Source organism: Mastigoproctus giganteus, chromosome 7 (assembly GCF_048544385.1).
Source record: "Mastigoproctus giganteus isolate SK-2022 chromosome 7, ASM4854438v1, whole genome shotgun sequence".
NCBI lineage: Eukaryota > Metazoa > Arthropoda > Arachnida > Uropygi > Thelyphonidae > Mastigoproctus > Mastigoproctus giganteus.
The window spans coordinates 74,852,707-74,866,993 of record NC_143581.1 but is presented as its reverse complement, the minus strand read 5'-3'; the positions used below and the strand labels follow the sequence as shown (position 1 = coordinate 74,866,993).

The 14,287-nt window shown below is 37.1% G+C and overlaps 1 protein-coding gene across 3 annotated transcripts in view; it reads left to right on the top strand.

Annotated features, from left to right (window-relative positions):
• Positions 1-14,287, top strand: part of LOC150083001 (pyridoxal-dependent decarboxylase domain-containing protein 1) — a 395,987-nt gene that overhangs the window by 106,666 nt on the left and 275,034 nt on the right. For all 3 annotated transcript variants that reach the window (XM_090377732.1, XM_090377731.1, XM_090377730.1), the window contains exon 7: positions 8,867-8,935. In XM_090377732.1, coding sequence (XP_090233858.1) covers positions 8,867-8,935 — 69 coding nt within the window. The remainder of the gene's footprint in view (positions 1-8,866; positions 8,936-14,287) is intronic.

The following is a 14,287-nucleotide window of genomic DNA, read 5'->3' as shown; positions in this document are numbered from 1 at the left end:
CCCTTTGCTTTAAGTGTTAATTTCGGCAAAGAATTCTTTACATTCTTAGCCAAAGATTTCTCATAATGTTTTAACATGCCTAACCTTCAGAGTAATTTCTTTACAGGCTATACTCAGTGTAGGATTCCATGTCCACTAATAATTTGTAATCATCCTGTGCATTTTTATTTTCTGCCACTAAACTCATTAGTTCATATGACATCTTTTGGACTAAAGTTTGAACGGTAACTGTTAAAACATATAAAATGCTTACAATCTTTTGTGAATACTTCTCCAAACATTTTCCATTTTTTAATATCAGTTGGTGTCACTTTCCATTTGAACATGGAAATCTCTGACCATCTGATTTTAACATCAGTTGGTCCCACTGGCAAGAATTTTTAGAAAATGTCTAAGGCCATTGTAATTGTCTTTGAGAAAATAATATGCTTTCAATATTCCCTTGATAGTTGTCGTTATTTCTTTGAATTAATCCTACATCATGAGATTCCTGTATTTGAAGAGTCATAATACATGATACTGATGAGAGGAATATTGCTTTCTCCTATTGCCTCTTTAACATCTTAGTATAGAATGTAGTTATCAAGAAATGTTGTGCAGAGTGAGCTGCCAGCCCTCAAGGTCCAGTCAATAACTGGAAAGTTAAAGATACCCATGATAAGGCATGCTGATTGCAGATCCATTCTGATCAATTTTTAGGCATTAATACTCCTAAGGTAATATGACGTGATTGCATCACCAAAATGTTCAGTGTCTATCCTCTTCTCATATGGGTTGTGATCATTTGCATTTTATCTTGCAATATTTCAGTGATACCTTCCTATTGTCCAGTCTCTCAGCAAACATATTTGTGACATTCCTAATTGTGTTTGTATTCCTCTTTTACAGAGTTTTATGTAGTAGATTGTAAAAGATTTGTAACTTTATAAACAGTTGGTGAAAGATTAAGTACCTGTATGTGTTTTCATTTCTGTGTTCAGGAAGAGATATATTTGCACCATGTGAGTTGTTTGGTCCTACCTGCTGTCAGTTTGTAGAAGCTCAGTGTGACAAGTTTCTGTATGCTCTTTGTTGGAGCAAGTTGTGTTCATACTGCATTTGCTAGGAATTAGTGATTTGAATACAAGCATTATCAAGCTTTGCATATATATATATATATACAGCAATACCCCGCATATCACTGATTATCATACCAATTTAATTTTATTTTTGTTTAATTTAATTTTTGTTTTGTTTGATTGATTATGTTTGATTTAATTTTTGTTTTGAATTTTATTGAATTAAATCGGAATCATGACTCTGACCAGAGCAGCAAAGCAAAAGGCTCAAGCTAATGGGAGTGCTGTGGTTCAGGGGAGAACTGAGGGGGGCAGTTGCCCTCTGAATCACAGTCTTTTAAAATGCACTGTTTGCTTGATGTTTGCGGAGCAGTCGGTTACGGGACATGATACTGCCAAGGGGGATGTCTTTGTGTGTGCACGATGTAAGGAGTGCAAGGAAATCAGGCGACAACTCAGCGTTGTTATGGGCCTTTATGAGAGCTTGAAGGACAGGGTGGATGCCCTCGAAGGAAATAAATTGAGGGGCCCATCAAGCTCTCAGCTGCCCACATTAACGCCAGAGCTTGCACTTGGTCATCAGGCAACACAGAGGCAGCCCCCTAGGCAGAATGCGCTGGTCCCACAGGAACTAGTAGTTGTTGGTGACTCTATTGTCAGGGAAACGGGGAACATGCTTTGTAAAAAGGATAGGTGGAATAGGACCAGGGTATGTCTGCCAGGGGCAAAGGTTGATGACATTGTAGAGCGGATATCATCTTTTAAGGGCACAAAAGGTGATATAGTTGTACACGTTGGCACTAATGATATTAAGAGTAGGAGACCGGCGGAATTACTTAGCAAGTACAGGTCACTGTTGAAAAAAAGCCGTGAATTAGGGTTGAACTTGAAAGTGTCTGCAATTCTGCCCAGACACGATAGGAGGGAGTATATGATGAGAGCCTTGTCGATCAATTCGGCCCTGGAGGTATTGTGCAAGGCTCAAGGGGTAGAATTTTTTTCAGCCTGGACTGTACTTGTTAACAGGAGAGATTGCTTCTACAGGGATGGGATACACTTATATAGAAAGGGTGCAAGAATTTTTGCTGATGCTGTCGAGGCAGTGTTAGGTGGGTCGGAAAACTGCTAGTTGGGGGGGATACAAGGACTAATAGATTAACAGTAGACACTGGCAGAGGTGGAAGTGATTCTTGCACTGCTTCTATTGAAATGAGCAGAAGCCTGGAAAACAAGATGCAGGATATTTCAGAGACTGCTGATAGTCATTGCGGTACAAGTAAACACATGGGTTGTATTAGGGTAGCTAAGAATAGAAACAGGTGTATGTATACCTGCGTGTACACCAATGCTAGGAGTTTGGTAAATAAATTTGATGAATTTGAGGTATTGCTCAAAACATCAAAGGCAGATATTGTTGGGATATCAGAGACGTGGTGTCACACAGATAGAAGGGATGCAGAACTGGAATTTGGAGAGTACAATGTGTATAGAAAGGATAGACAGGACAGGAGGGGAGGAGGGGTTATGCTATTAATTAAGAAACACAAAGTCCAAGGAAGTGAAGCCAGTCGACATCGATGGACAGGGCAGTGTCGAGTCAGTCTGGTGTGACATAAGCATAGGGAAATCAAAATTGAGAGTAGGAGTGTGCTATAGGCCTAATGACTCTGATGAGTATAATAAGATATTGTACAGGGAAATAGAGTGGGCCAGTAAATCAGAGAGTCTTATAATGGGGGATTTTAATTTCCCAGATATTGACTGCAATTTGTGGATTGGTCACTCGCACACTAGCAAGGCTTTTGTGGATTTATTGGATGATTGTTTTCTACATCAGCATGTTCGTGAGGCAACAAGAGGGAGCAATACTCTTGATCTGATTATCAGTAGTGATTCTTCATGCATTAAGAATCTGCAGATAAATGAACCACTAGGTGGCAGTGATCACAGTGTGTTGAAGTGGGATTTACTCAAGGAGGTAACTACCATCAGAGGTAAAGGGAAGGGTTTTTGTTTTCGTAAAGGCAACTATGATAGTCTGAGACAGTATTTAAATTCTATACAGTGGGACCAACTGATGATGTTACCAACAGCAAACTCAAAATGGGAAGCATTCAAGGAACTAATCTTGGAGGCTACCAGGCTTTACATACCAACTAAGAAATATTGTTCAAGGTTTAGGCCTAAATGGTTGTCAGATGAATTAATGAGACATGTGGCAGAGAAGAAAAATGCATGGGATACATACAAATTAATGGGTGACATGGAAGCCTATGATAGATATAAGTTGGTCTGTAACCAAGTCACAAAGGAGATTAGGCAGGCAAAGGCAGACTACGAAAAATCCTTGGCAAAGGATGCAAAGAAAAACAGAAAAGAGTTCTTTACATATTTGAACTCGAGAAGGAAAGGGATGAATCAGATTGGTCCACTGGATATTGATGGTTCAACAGTTGAGGATCCTGCTCAGGTGGCTAACAATCTAAACGAGTATTTTGCATCTACATTCACGCATGAGGAGTTATTCAGGAAGGAGAATGATGTAGGTAAAGTAAACATTGGCAGTGAGCTGGATGATTTTGTAATAACTGAGAGGAAAGTGGAGGAGAGATTGTTGAGGATAAACATAAAAAAGGCACCTGGGGTGGATGGGATCTATCCAGTTATATTAAAGGAGGCAGCAAAGGAAGTATGCAAACCCCTAGCCATAATTATGAGAGCTTCTTTGGACTCAGGGGAGGTACCCATAGACTGGAGATGTGCAAATGTAACCCCAATTCACAAAGGAGGATCAAAGGCTGACACAAGTAATTATAGACCTGTTAGTTTAACTTCTGTTCCAGGTAAATTAATGGAGGCACTGGTTAAAGAAGCACTGCAGGATCATCTAGACAAGAATTCAGTTATAGCTCAGACGCAGCATGGTTTTGTTAAGGGCAGGTCTTGCCTGACCAATTTGATTGGATACTATGATGTAGTCACAAAAGAACTGGATGCAGGGAATAACTTTGATATTATATATTTGGATCTTAGAAAAGCTTTTGATACTGTTGCACATGGAAGACTGCTGCACAAATTGGAGCAGTGTGACATTGGAGGCAAATTGCTGCTATGGATAAGGGGTTGGTTGAGTGGCAGAAGACAGAGAGTGGTAATCAATGGACACTGCTCAACGTGGACTAATGTTATTAGTGGAGTTCCTCAAGGTTCAGTGTTGGGTCCGTTGTTGTTTTCGGTGTTTATGAATGATATTGATGATGGGATATCAAGTTTAATGTCCAAGTTTGCAGATGATACAAAGGTTGGCAGGGTCGTTAAGGACACTACTGACGCTATGCTGCTGCAACAGGATCTGGAAAGGTTGAACAGATGGGCTGAGAGGTGGCAAATGAAGTTTAACATTGACAAATGTAAAGTACTACATATGGGAAACAGTAACCCCAGAGCAACGTATCAACTCTGCAGTACTACACTGACAGTGGTGGAGAATGAAAAGGACCTGGGGGTAATTGTGCAGGCAGATATGAAGTTCTCTGAGCAGTGCAGAGCTGCAAGAGTAGCTCATGGTGTCTTGTCAATGATATACAGGAAGTTTTCTAGCAGGGATAAGGAGGTGATTATTCCCTTGTATAAGGCAATGGTTAGGCCACATCTTGAGTACTGTATACAGGTCTGGAGGCCTCATTTCAAGAAGGATGTAGAACTGCTGGAACGGGTACAGAGAAGGGCAAAAAGATTAGTGAATGGAACAAAGGGTTGCTCTTACGAAGAAAGGCTTAAGTTTTGCAAATTACAGAGTCTGGAGACTAGGCACCGGCGAGGTGATCTGATAGAGGTGTATAAGGCTTTGAATGGTTTGAGTATGCTCAATGCCAGTGGGATTCTTCATCTTGCTCAGAATAATCACCTCAGAGGGCATAAATTCAAATTGAGGAAGGACGGATGTCGGATAGATGTGCGGAAATTTGCCTTTGGCCAGCGGGTGGTTGGTTGGTGGAACCGACTTCCATCACTTGTTGTTGAAGTTGATAGCCTAAACAAATTTAAAGCTCAACTGGACAGGTATTTCGAACGAACAGATGGGTGAAATGGGAGTGGGGTTTTTTTTTTTTTTTTTTTTTTGGCTGATGCTGAATAAGCTTGCTTTCTTGCATCATATGCCTCTGCTAATGCAATTATATGAACATACCAATTATCATATCACTGATAATTGGTACCGAAACTATTCCATGTTATATGAAACTGTGCTGATTGAGGTATAATTATAATGGGTTTTAATTTAATGCGTAGCAGAGAAACAGGCTATAAACAAATTATACTAAATCTATAAACAATTTGCACTTGATAGCCAATTAAAAGGATTTGAAATTAAAAAAAAAAATTGCAAAAATTTTATTAATGAAAAGGTAACATCATGAGAGATGAGAAAAAAAAGCAGTTGTTTATTTAGGTATTTCAATAATGAAGTCTGGTGAAGCCATCTCTTCTTTTTCTCGGCGTACAAGTCTTTGTAGCATCGAATCCCATCTTGTAAAATTTGCCGTATCTTGATGCTATGTTCAACATTTGGATCTCCATTCGTAATCATCTTGCAGGCCATGTCAACCCCCCCCCCCCAAAAAAAAAACTTTCTTCAGTTCTTCTGTTGAAAATTGTTTTGGTGGCACTTCAGAATTGTTTTCCTCTTCTGCATATGCAGTTTTCTCGTCAATTTCAAGGAGAGTTGCATCGTATAAGTCGCATGTGAGTCAGTGCAGTCATGTACATTGGCAGTGTCCAAAGTTTAAAATCCCAAGTCTTTTCCAACCTTCACAATGTCTTTGGCAATTATCTGAACTTGTGATTCAAAACCAGTGAATTTGTTTTGCCCTATTTAACAAACATTCTGCCAAACAGAACACATGTTGTTGGCAGTGATTTCTAGCCAAGGTGCAGATATATTTTCGATCATATTTAAAGGGTTAAAAAATAAATTTTGAAATGAAATGTTTGAAAAACTATCATGTTGTCTCGTCAGGATGGAATTAAGAATACTGAACACTGTTGCACATTGCAGCTGACTGCCTGAAAGGAGCTATTGTCACATGTGCATGGTAGACAATAGAGTTGGCACCGCAGCATGTATGTACTGTACCTAGGGTACGACAATGCAGCATATATGTATAGTACCTGTCTAGGCTATTGAATGAGTTTTAATATGTACAGTAAATTTTTGACTTAAACTTAATTGAAAACTGTGTTATAGTGAAACCCATGCTGTTTGAAGCCGTGCTAAGCGGGGTATTGCTGTATATATTTGGGAAAGTCTTGTTACAAATCATTCCTCAGTTGTCCATACAACTTTATCTTTGCTCATTGTTCAATTTGTGGTATGAAAACAAGCCATTCTAAAGTGTGCATTTTTTTTAAGCTTTACAAATTGTCTGCACATTCATGCCCAAACCCATCATTGACTGTACGTAGCATCTTTATGCCTATGCACACATGTGGATGTGTGCATAGGCATAAAGATGAAAACAGGTACTGGAATCCTTTGGTGGCTGTTCTATTTATAGTTAAATGACATATGCAATAGTGCTTGCAGAGTATCCTAGAAGAAAGTACAGTGGATTCCGGTTATTTGGGCCACTAGTTAATCGGGGCAGCCGTTTATTTGGGGAAAATCTTAAAAACAGAAACCAATCGAGAAAATAGCCAGGGTTTACTTTGCTTAATTGGGACAGCATGCCGTTTAATCGGGGCAGGAGACCGCGGCACCAGAGATTACCCTACGATTGTCTCCGACGGTACCATGTGGTTTGGTCGAAATTCTGGAGGTCACAACCATAAAACAATAAAAACAATTAGCAGTCACCTGTTTATTGGGCTTTTCTGTTAGTTGAAATCTATCATAAATGGACAGTAAACTCCATCTTACTGAATTTGTGATAATACCGACAGCTGGAATTCTGTGGGTTATTATGGTGAAATGTGTTTACACCTCCATGAAATCTTCAATCATAAAAAAAATTAATTTTCAGATCTTCTCTTCATTCCTATTTTTAAAGCTTTGTAACTCGTTACTCCGTTCTCACTCGTGCGTATGGTGTTACTTGCAATTTGTGTGTGCCACGTTCTTTGTTATTGATTGCTTATCTTTTTACTGTTTTAAATTTTACCCCCACCAACAAATGTCAGTGAACAGAAATGTCAACTAATTAGTATGTACATATTACAATACGTATTAATTCTTCCGATTTTCACGTATCATTTATTTTATAATTGGTAAGGTAATAAAGGGTAAATTTGTGCTTAATATATCTTTACTTTTATAGCCTGTGGATAATATTCTTCCTATTTTCTCTAATTAGAATCGCTGTTCAATAGAATTAAAATTCAATTCACAAACGTGATCACAATGACCGGCACTTACTACACATTGTATTGTGAACGGTGCTTAATTATGGTGAGTTTGTCGTAACGTGATTTGATTGTACAGTGAACCAATTGTAAGGGGGGGGGGTACATTGTATTTTCAACTATTTATGTGAAACTTCGGATAATTGGGGCAGCCGCTTAATCGGGCCAAAATGCACTAGTCCTGATGTGTCCCAAATAACCGAAATGGACTGTATGTGCTTTATGCAATGTTCAGTCCTCTCATGACATTAGAATTGTAGTGTTTTTTTTTTTTTTTTTTTTTTTTAATCATTTTTCATTTTATTCAAAATTTTGATAAATTATATTGTTTCACTAAATTATATTATTCTTAACTAGTGTTTCTCAAACTGTGTTCTGCAAGAAGGTGTGAAGGGTTTTGCAGAGAACATTACAATAGTGGTGGGAAAACTAAAATTCTTCCCCCTCCACCTTGATGGCACTTTCACATTGTGAAGTATGATAATCATATGCACCTTCTCATCATCATTTACAAATTATTAAGTAGCTTTGTAGTTAATTTGTATTAAACAACTTTGCATATTCCTTGGTCGATCAGTCATCAACATTTCTTAATGTTTTGTGTTTCTCAATGTTTTTGTTACTATTTTGTTATTTTTCCGCATCTTGTTACTATTTTGTAATTTCTCATTGTTTTGTTATATTTCTTGCTTTAGTATAGTCAAAATATTAGCTGTATTGGTTTTCATCAAATATTATTTTGATATTTAGTTTTGGACTGTCATTGTGTTATACCTCTTAACTGTCATCCATTGTTTGTAAAGTAAGCATCATCATGTAAGAAGCCTGGTGTCATCATAGTCTTTAGAAGCATATGTGGCTGCATAGGAATATTTAAATTTTTTTTTTTTTGTGGTTGAAACACACTAATCAATTGTGGGAAAAAAAAAAAAAAAAAAAAACTTAAAACAGAACCAAACAACAGTATAAACATAACTACATGGGGTCCTTTTTTAATTAAGTTACTTATTATATATTTTTCATTATAAGATAGTGAAAAATTGAAAGCAAACTTAAAATGTGCATTAAACTATATAAATATGAAAATTGTATTGGTAATTTGTTAATTTTTACAGGAAATCTACATTTTATAATTTATTTTAGATTTCAGAGAACCCAGAAATCAATAACTAGGGTTCTGAATTGTTATTTAAAACAGAGATTTCGTTACAATCAAAATTTGAGAATCCATCATTTGAGTTTAATCAAGTTAAAACCTCTACTTTGGATTTATTTTCATTTGTTAAGTTTGTTTTAAACTTGAATTCAGCTTAAAGTAAAATTAATTGGCTAAAATATTACTAATAACATATTATTATTGTTATTATTATTATTATTATTGATATTATTTTATTTTTATTTTTTTGCAGCTAGGACTTCCATTGTCTTGCCTTATAACTGTCCCCTGCAATACTATGTTTGGTTCCCAGTATAAAATGGTAAATGTGATTTAATTATTGTAATAATGATTCTAATATAATAATTCTATTGTTTAATGCAGCACATTTTAGCAAAACAGTGATATTCTTTCAAAAAAGTATCCAGACACCTGCCTTTGCTTTCATAGTCTATTGGACCTTCATAGATATATATGTGACTCAGACCTTTTAACTGTTCTCATCACTGTATGCAGAGCCAAGCTGACTGGTACAAAGAGGAGTGTTATCACCGAATATCAATTCATGATAGTAAATTGCAGATAGCCTACATCATTCAAAGTTGATGTAGGCTATCTGCAATATAACCTACATCAACCCCCCCCCCCCCAATCATCAGGAAACTAAATGGAAGAATGTGGAAGATTACCTGATGTAACCAAAGAGTACTCAAATAGGCAGGACAACAATCTTGCATCAACCTTGAGTTTAAAGCATCAGTAGAGGTTGATGTCTATACGAACATTCTGTGTGCAGAGCTCCACAGTCTCAGTTTTTATGAAAGGGTGGTGCTGTAAGCCAAACATCAACTGCAGTCAACAGTCTCACCTTGCCTGGTGCAACAGTCTCACCATGCTTGGTGCAAGAATCTTGCTACATCCTGTTCCGATCAGATGGGCAGGGGTATGTATGGAGAATGTTTGCTGCTGGGATGTGCTGTGCAACGACGAAGGTCGGAGTAGTTGTAGGAGTTACAACAGGGCACTGTTTTTTAATTATCACATTGAGGGCTGATGACTCTCTCCTATATGTGAGTCATCTGACACAGTTTTATCTCTGAGACATGTTTTAATCGAGTGCCCAGATTTTAATGATACGTGTTTTACCACTTTTAACCATGTGACTTACTGAGCCTTATACACTCAGATTTTATCTGGTAATGACAAGGTATCAGCGGTTTTTACCTTTTTTAGAACTTACAAATTTATATACATATATATAAAATAAAGCATACATTTTTAAATATATACCGCCTTTTAAACATATACTTAACTTTTTGACCAGGTAACCTCCTTTAAAGTTACCAGAATCTATTTTTACCTTGCCTTGGCACAATAGTCATTGCTGCTAATGCACCAGTAAAATTGTATACCAAACCAAACTTGGTTACCACAAAATCATTTAGCTTCCTGATAAAGAATTTGAATTTGATAAACTTCTGGCATCACCTTTTCTAAAGAATTCCTCAGGTGTGAGTGTTGATGCAGAAATACCTGTTCAGTTTGTCAGAAACCTGAGTGGGATCATCAGCAGTTAAACCATTGATATTAAGTGTGTCAATGTGATTTATCCTCTTCCTTCTAGTTTTCAAACTGAACAGGTATTACTGCATCTACACTAACACATGAGGAATTCATTAGAAAAGGGGATGCCAGAAGTTTATCAAATTCTAACAGGAAACTAAATGATTTTGTGGTAACCAAGTTTAGTTTGGTACACAATTTTACTGGCACATTAACAGCAATGACTATTATGTGCCATGACGAGTTAAAAATAGATTCTGGTAAATTTAAAGGAGGTTACCTGGTAAAAAAGTTAAATATATGTTTAAAATCAACTATATATACTAACTAAAAATGTATGCTTTATTTTATATATATGTATATAAAATATTTATATACATAGTTTTATATAGGTAAAGAAGTTATTGCTGTTTTTCTTTGTATACTTCGCCAGTGGTGTCTTATCTGCTTTAGCTTTCCTAACCTCCTTTGTGACTTTATTGCAGAAAAGTTATATCTACGTATATGGGTCTCATATAAATTGCCTGATAATTTATATGAGCTCCATGCAGTTTTTTTCTTTCTTCTAACTATAATTACTATATATATTTCTTCTTTTTCTAACTATATAATTACACCAATATAATATAGTTATTTCATGCTCATATCGTATTATGCCTTGTGCATTTACATTATTATTACAGTATTATTCTGTACACCTGTTGGTATCTCTCATATTGTGGAATTAACTTCACAACTTGGCTGGCATGATTGCAACACCAGCAGGGTACCTGCCCACCCACCGATGATAGGCCAACAAGCCTTGAAACAGTGCCGTCTGGGTAGTGGTGCCCACTGAGAATAAGTAACAAAATAGTCTTCTCTATTAGTGAAGCATTACTTATTCAGGGTAGTGTAATACTGATAATTCATTGTGAAGGTAGTCACAATATGAGATACAATTAAATCGATGCCTTTACACTTCGATTGTATCTTATTTTTCTGAGCTAACTATGGTGTTTTTATGCCGATATGATATATTGTTTGCCTATATCATACCAGACATACTTTATCGGATTAAACTTAGAGGGGGGAAGAGATATGTGGTTGATATGTGGCCTGTTATCAATCTGCTGTGTTCAACTAACTATATATGTTTCTTCTTTTTCTAACTATATAATTTTACACCGATATTATAGTTATTTCATGCTCATATAGTATTATGCCTTGTGCTATTATTACAGTCTTATTCTGTGCACCTGTTGATCATTATGAACTTGGGGATATGAATCGCTTCCATTTTGCTATAATGTGGAGGGATGATTTGTTTTGAGATCTTATTTCTATTCATCTAAGTTGTTAGTCATAAGGTCCCAAGGCTAATCAGCCCTCCACATATTAATGAGTCTTCATGATGACATTGATAATTCTTGTTGCTGTTGTATGGCATTTAGCATTGATCTCAATGTGCAGTTAAAGCCAAATAACTGTAATTAGCAGTAGTTGAGGCATATAAAGCAAGCTTATATAGCATCAGCCCAAAAAAAAACAAAAAAAAATCCCTTTCCATTACACCCATCCGGTCACTCCAGATATTTCTCTAGTTCAGCCTTAAATTTATTTAAGCTATCAACTTTCACAATAACAGATGGAAGTCTGTTCCATCGATCAACTACCCGTTGGCTAAAGGCAAAGTTGCACACATCTTTTTTTTTTTTTATGTAAACCCCAAACATGAGGTATTAGAACCTATAGTACTTAGTACCGTGCTTGGGTTGGAGGTTGAGAAGATTAAAGATATTTGTTGATATTGGACTTGAACTTCTGTAGACTGTAATTTTCAGGAAATACGTATGACAGAAGGTTGTTCCAGAAAATGCCAGTTGAATGAATAAACGAGGAAGATGAAAAGTTGGTTCTGTGAGTTTGAAGTTGGACAGTAAATGGATGTTGGCTGGGGGCTGCATGTGTTTGGACTGTTGTGAAAGAGAGAACGGGAATTATAGAAGCCAATTCAGAAGAACAGTACCCAAGGAAGTATCTGTAGAAAAGGCATGCAGCAGAAACAGTATATCTATGAGATAGCGAGTGGAGAGACTCTGTTAGAGATGAATCATTAATTAACCTAACTGCCCTCTTCTGAATGGAATCAAGAAGCCAGAGAGAGGTTTTGGTGACACCACCCCAGATGTGGAAACAGTATTCCATAGTAGGGCAGATTTGCGATTTATACAGAGTGAGCAGCTGTTTGGTGAGAGAGAGTGAAAGAGAAAACCAAGTTTTTTAGATGCAGAGGAAGCAATATTTGTAATGTGCTTGTGCCAAGAGAGATTAGAAGGCAGGGTAATCCCCAAAAGAGATATATCATCTTGCTTAGAAATCAGAGTGTTACCAAAGAAAAGCATAGAAGCAGAAAAATCCTTTTTGCGAAATATAAGACAAGACTGAGTTTTAGAAGGATTGAAATCAACAAAGTTGTCTTTACCCCACTGGAGAATTACCTGGAAATCAGCATTTAAAGAATTGGTAGTGGATATTCGAGAAGTTGAATCTGATTAAGCAGGGAAAGTTTTCTCAAAATGAAAAGTGGAATGCAATGTGCTATCATCAGTAAAACTATGAATAGGATTTCCAGTCAATGGAAGAAGGTCATTAATATACAAGAGGAAAAAAGTGCGGAAAAAGAACTGAACCTTGTGGAACACCAGCATTAATGGAGAAGTTACAAGACGGAATGCCATCTACCATCACCCTCAGTGAGTGATCAGAGAGAAAACTGGATAACCAATTACAAAAAACAGATGCAAACCATAAGATGAAAAATTTTTTAGAAGACCTTTATGCCAAACACGATCGAAAGCTTTTGAGATATCAAGAGCAACTACTTGTGTTTCACCGAACCTTTCCATTGAATTAGTCCATAAATGGGTAACATAAGCCAGAATATCACAAATGGATCGACACTGACTGAATCCATACTGGCGATCATTGATCAGACGGAAGGTTTCTAGGTAGTTTAAGGAGTTGGCGGTTAATGGATTTCTCCATTACTTTAGAAAGAGTAGAAGTAATTGCAATGGGACGATAATTGGATGGGAGGGATTTGTCACCCTTTTTAGGAACTGGCTGGATATGAGCAAATTTCCAAGCAGAAGGAAAAACACCTTTGGAATAAGAAAGTTAAAAAATGCGGAAAAAAACAGGAGTAAGTTCAGGAGCACAGATTTTGGGAACAAGTGGAGAAATACCATCGGGATCCGGAGCTTTCTTAGAATCAAGATTCGTCAAAATCCTTCTGACATCCTATTGACGGAAGACCACAGGAAACGTTGAATGGAGCATGTTGGGAATGGTGGGAGGTGTTTTACGAAGATCATTAATACATGAGTTGGAAGAAAAATGGGATATTAGCAGGTCAGCTTTATCCTTGGCCGAAATGACAACAGAACCATCTGGTTTGGACAGAGGTGGGAGCAGAGATGGGCAAAAGTTGCGGCCAGTAGCTTTGGCAAGAGACCAGAATACTCGGCTACCATTAGGGCAAGAAGCAAGTTTTCTACTCTTAGCCTGTTCAGACTCTAGTTTGGACTGATTAATAACTGCTTTACAATTATTGCGAGCTTTGGTGTAGGCAGAAAATGAAGCCGAAGAATTAGAAACAAGCCAATTACGAAATGCAACATTCTTCTCTTGAACAGCCTTAGCACATTTATTGAAAAACCCAAGGTTTATATAAATGACGAGATTTTAAAGAGGAGTGTGGAATAGAGGATTCCATTCCTGCCAGAATAATTTCACTGACATGATCTGAGCAAACGTTGATATCAGAAGTTTTGAAACAGTAATCCGACCAAGGAAAAGAAGAAAAGAAATCTCGCAGGTTATCCCATTTTGCATTCTTGTAATGCCAAACAGCATGAGGTTGGGAATAGTCATGAGATAAAGGCTCCATTGGTGAAGAGAAAATCACCAAGATGTGATCTGAAGTGCCTAAAGGGCCTCTCACTTCGACCGTGTACTTAGAAGGGTTGTTTGTGAGAAAAAGATCAAGTTGTTGGCTGTATGATTAGGATTGTCTGGTATTCTTGTACGTAAATGAAAAATCTGTGTAAGGTCATTAGTAATTGGAAAA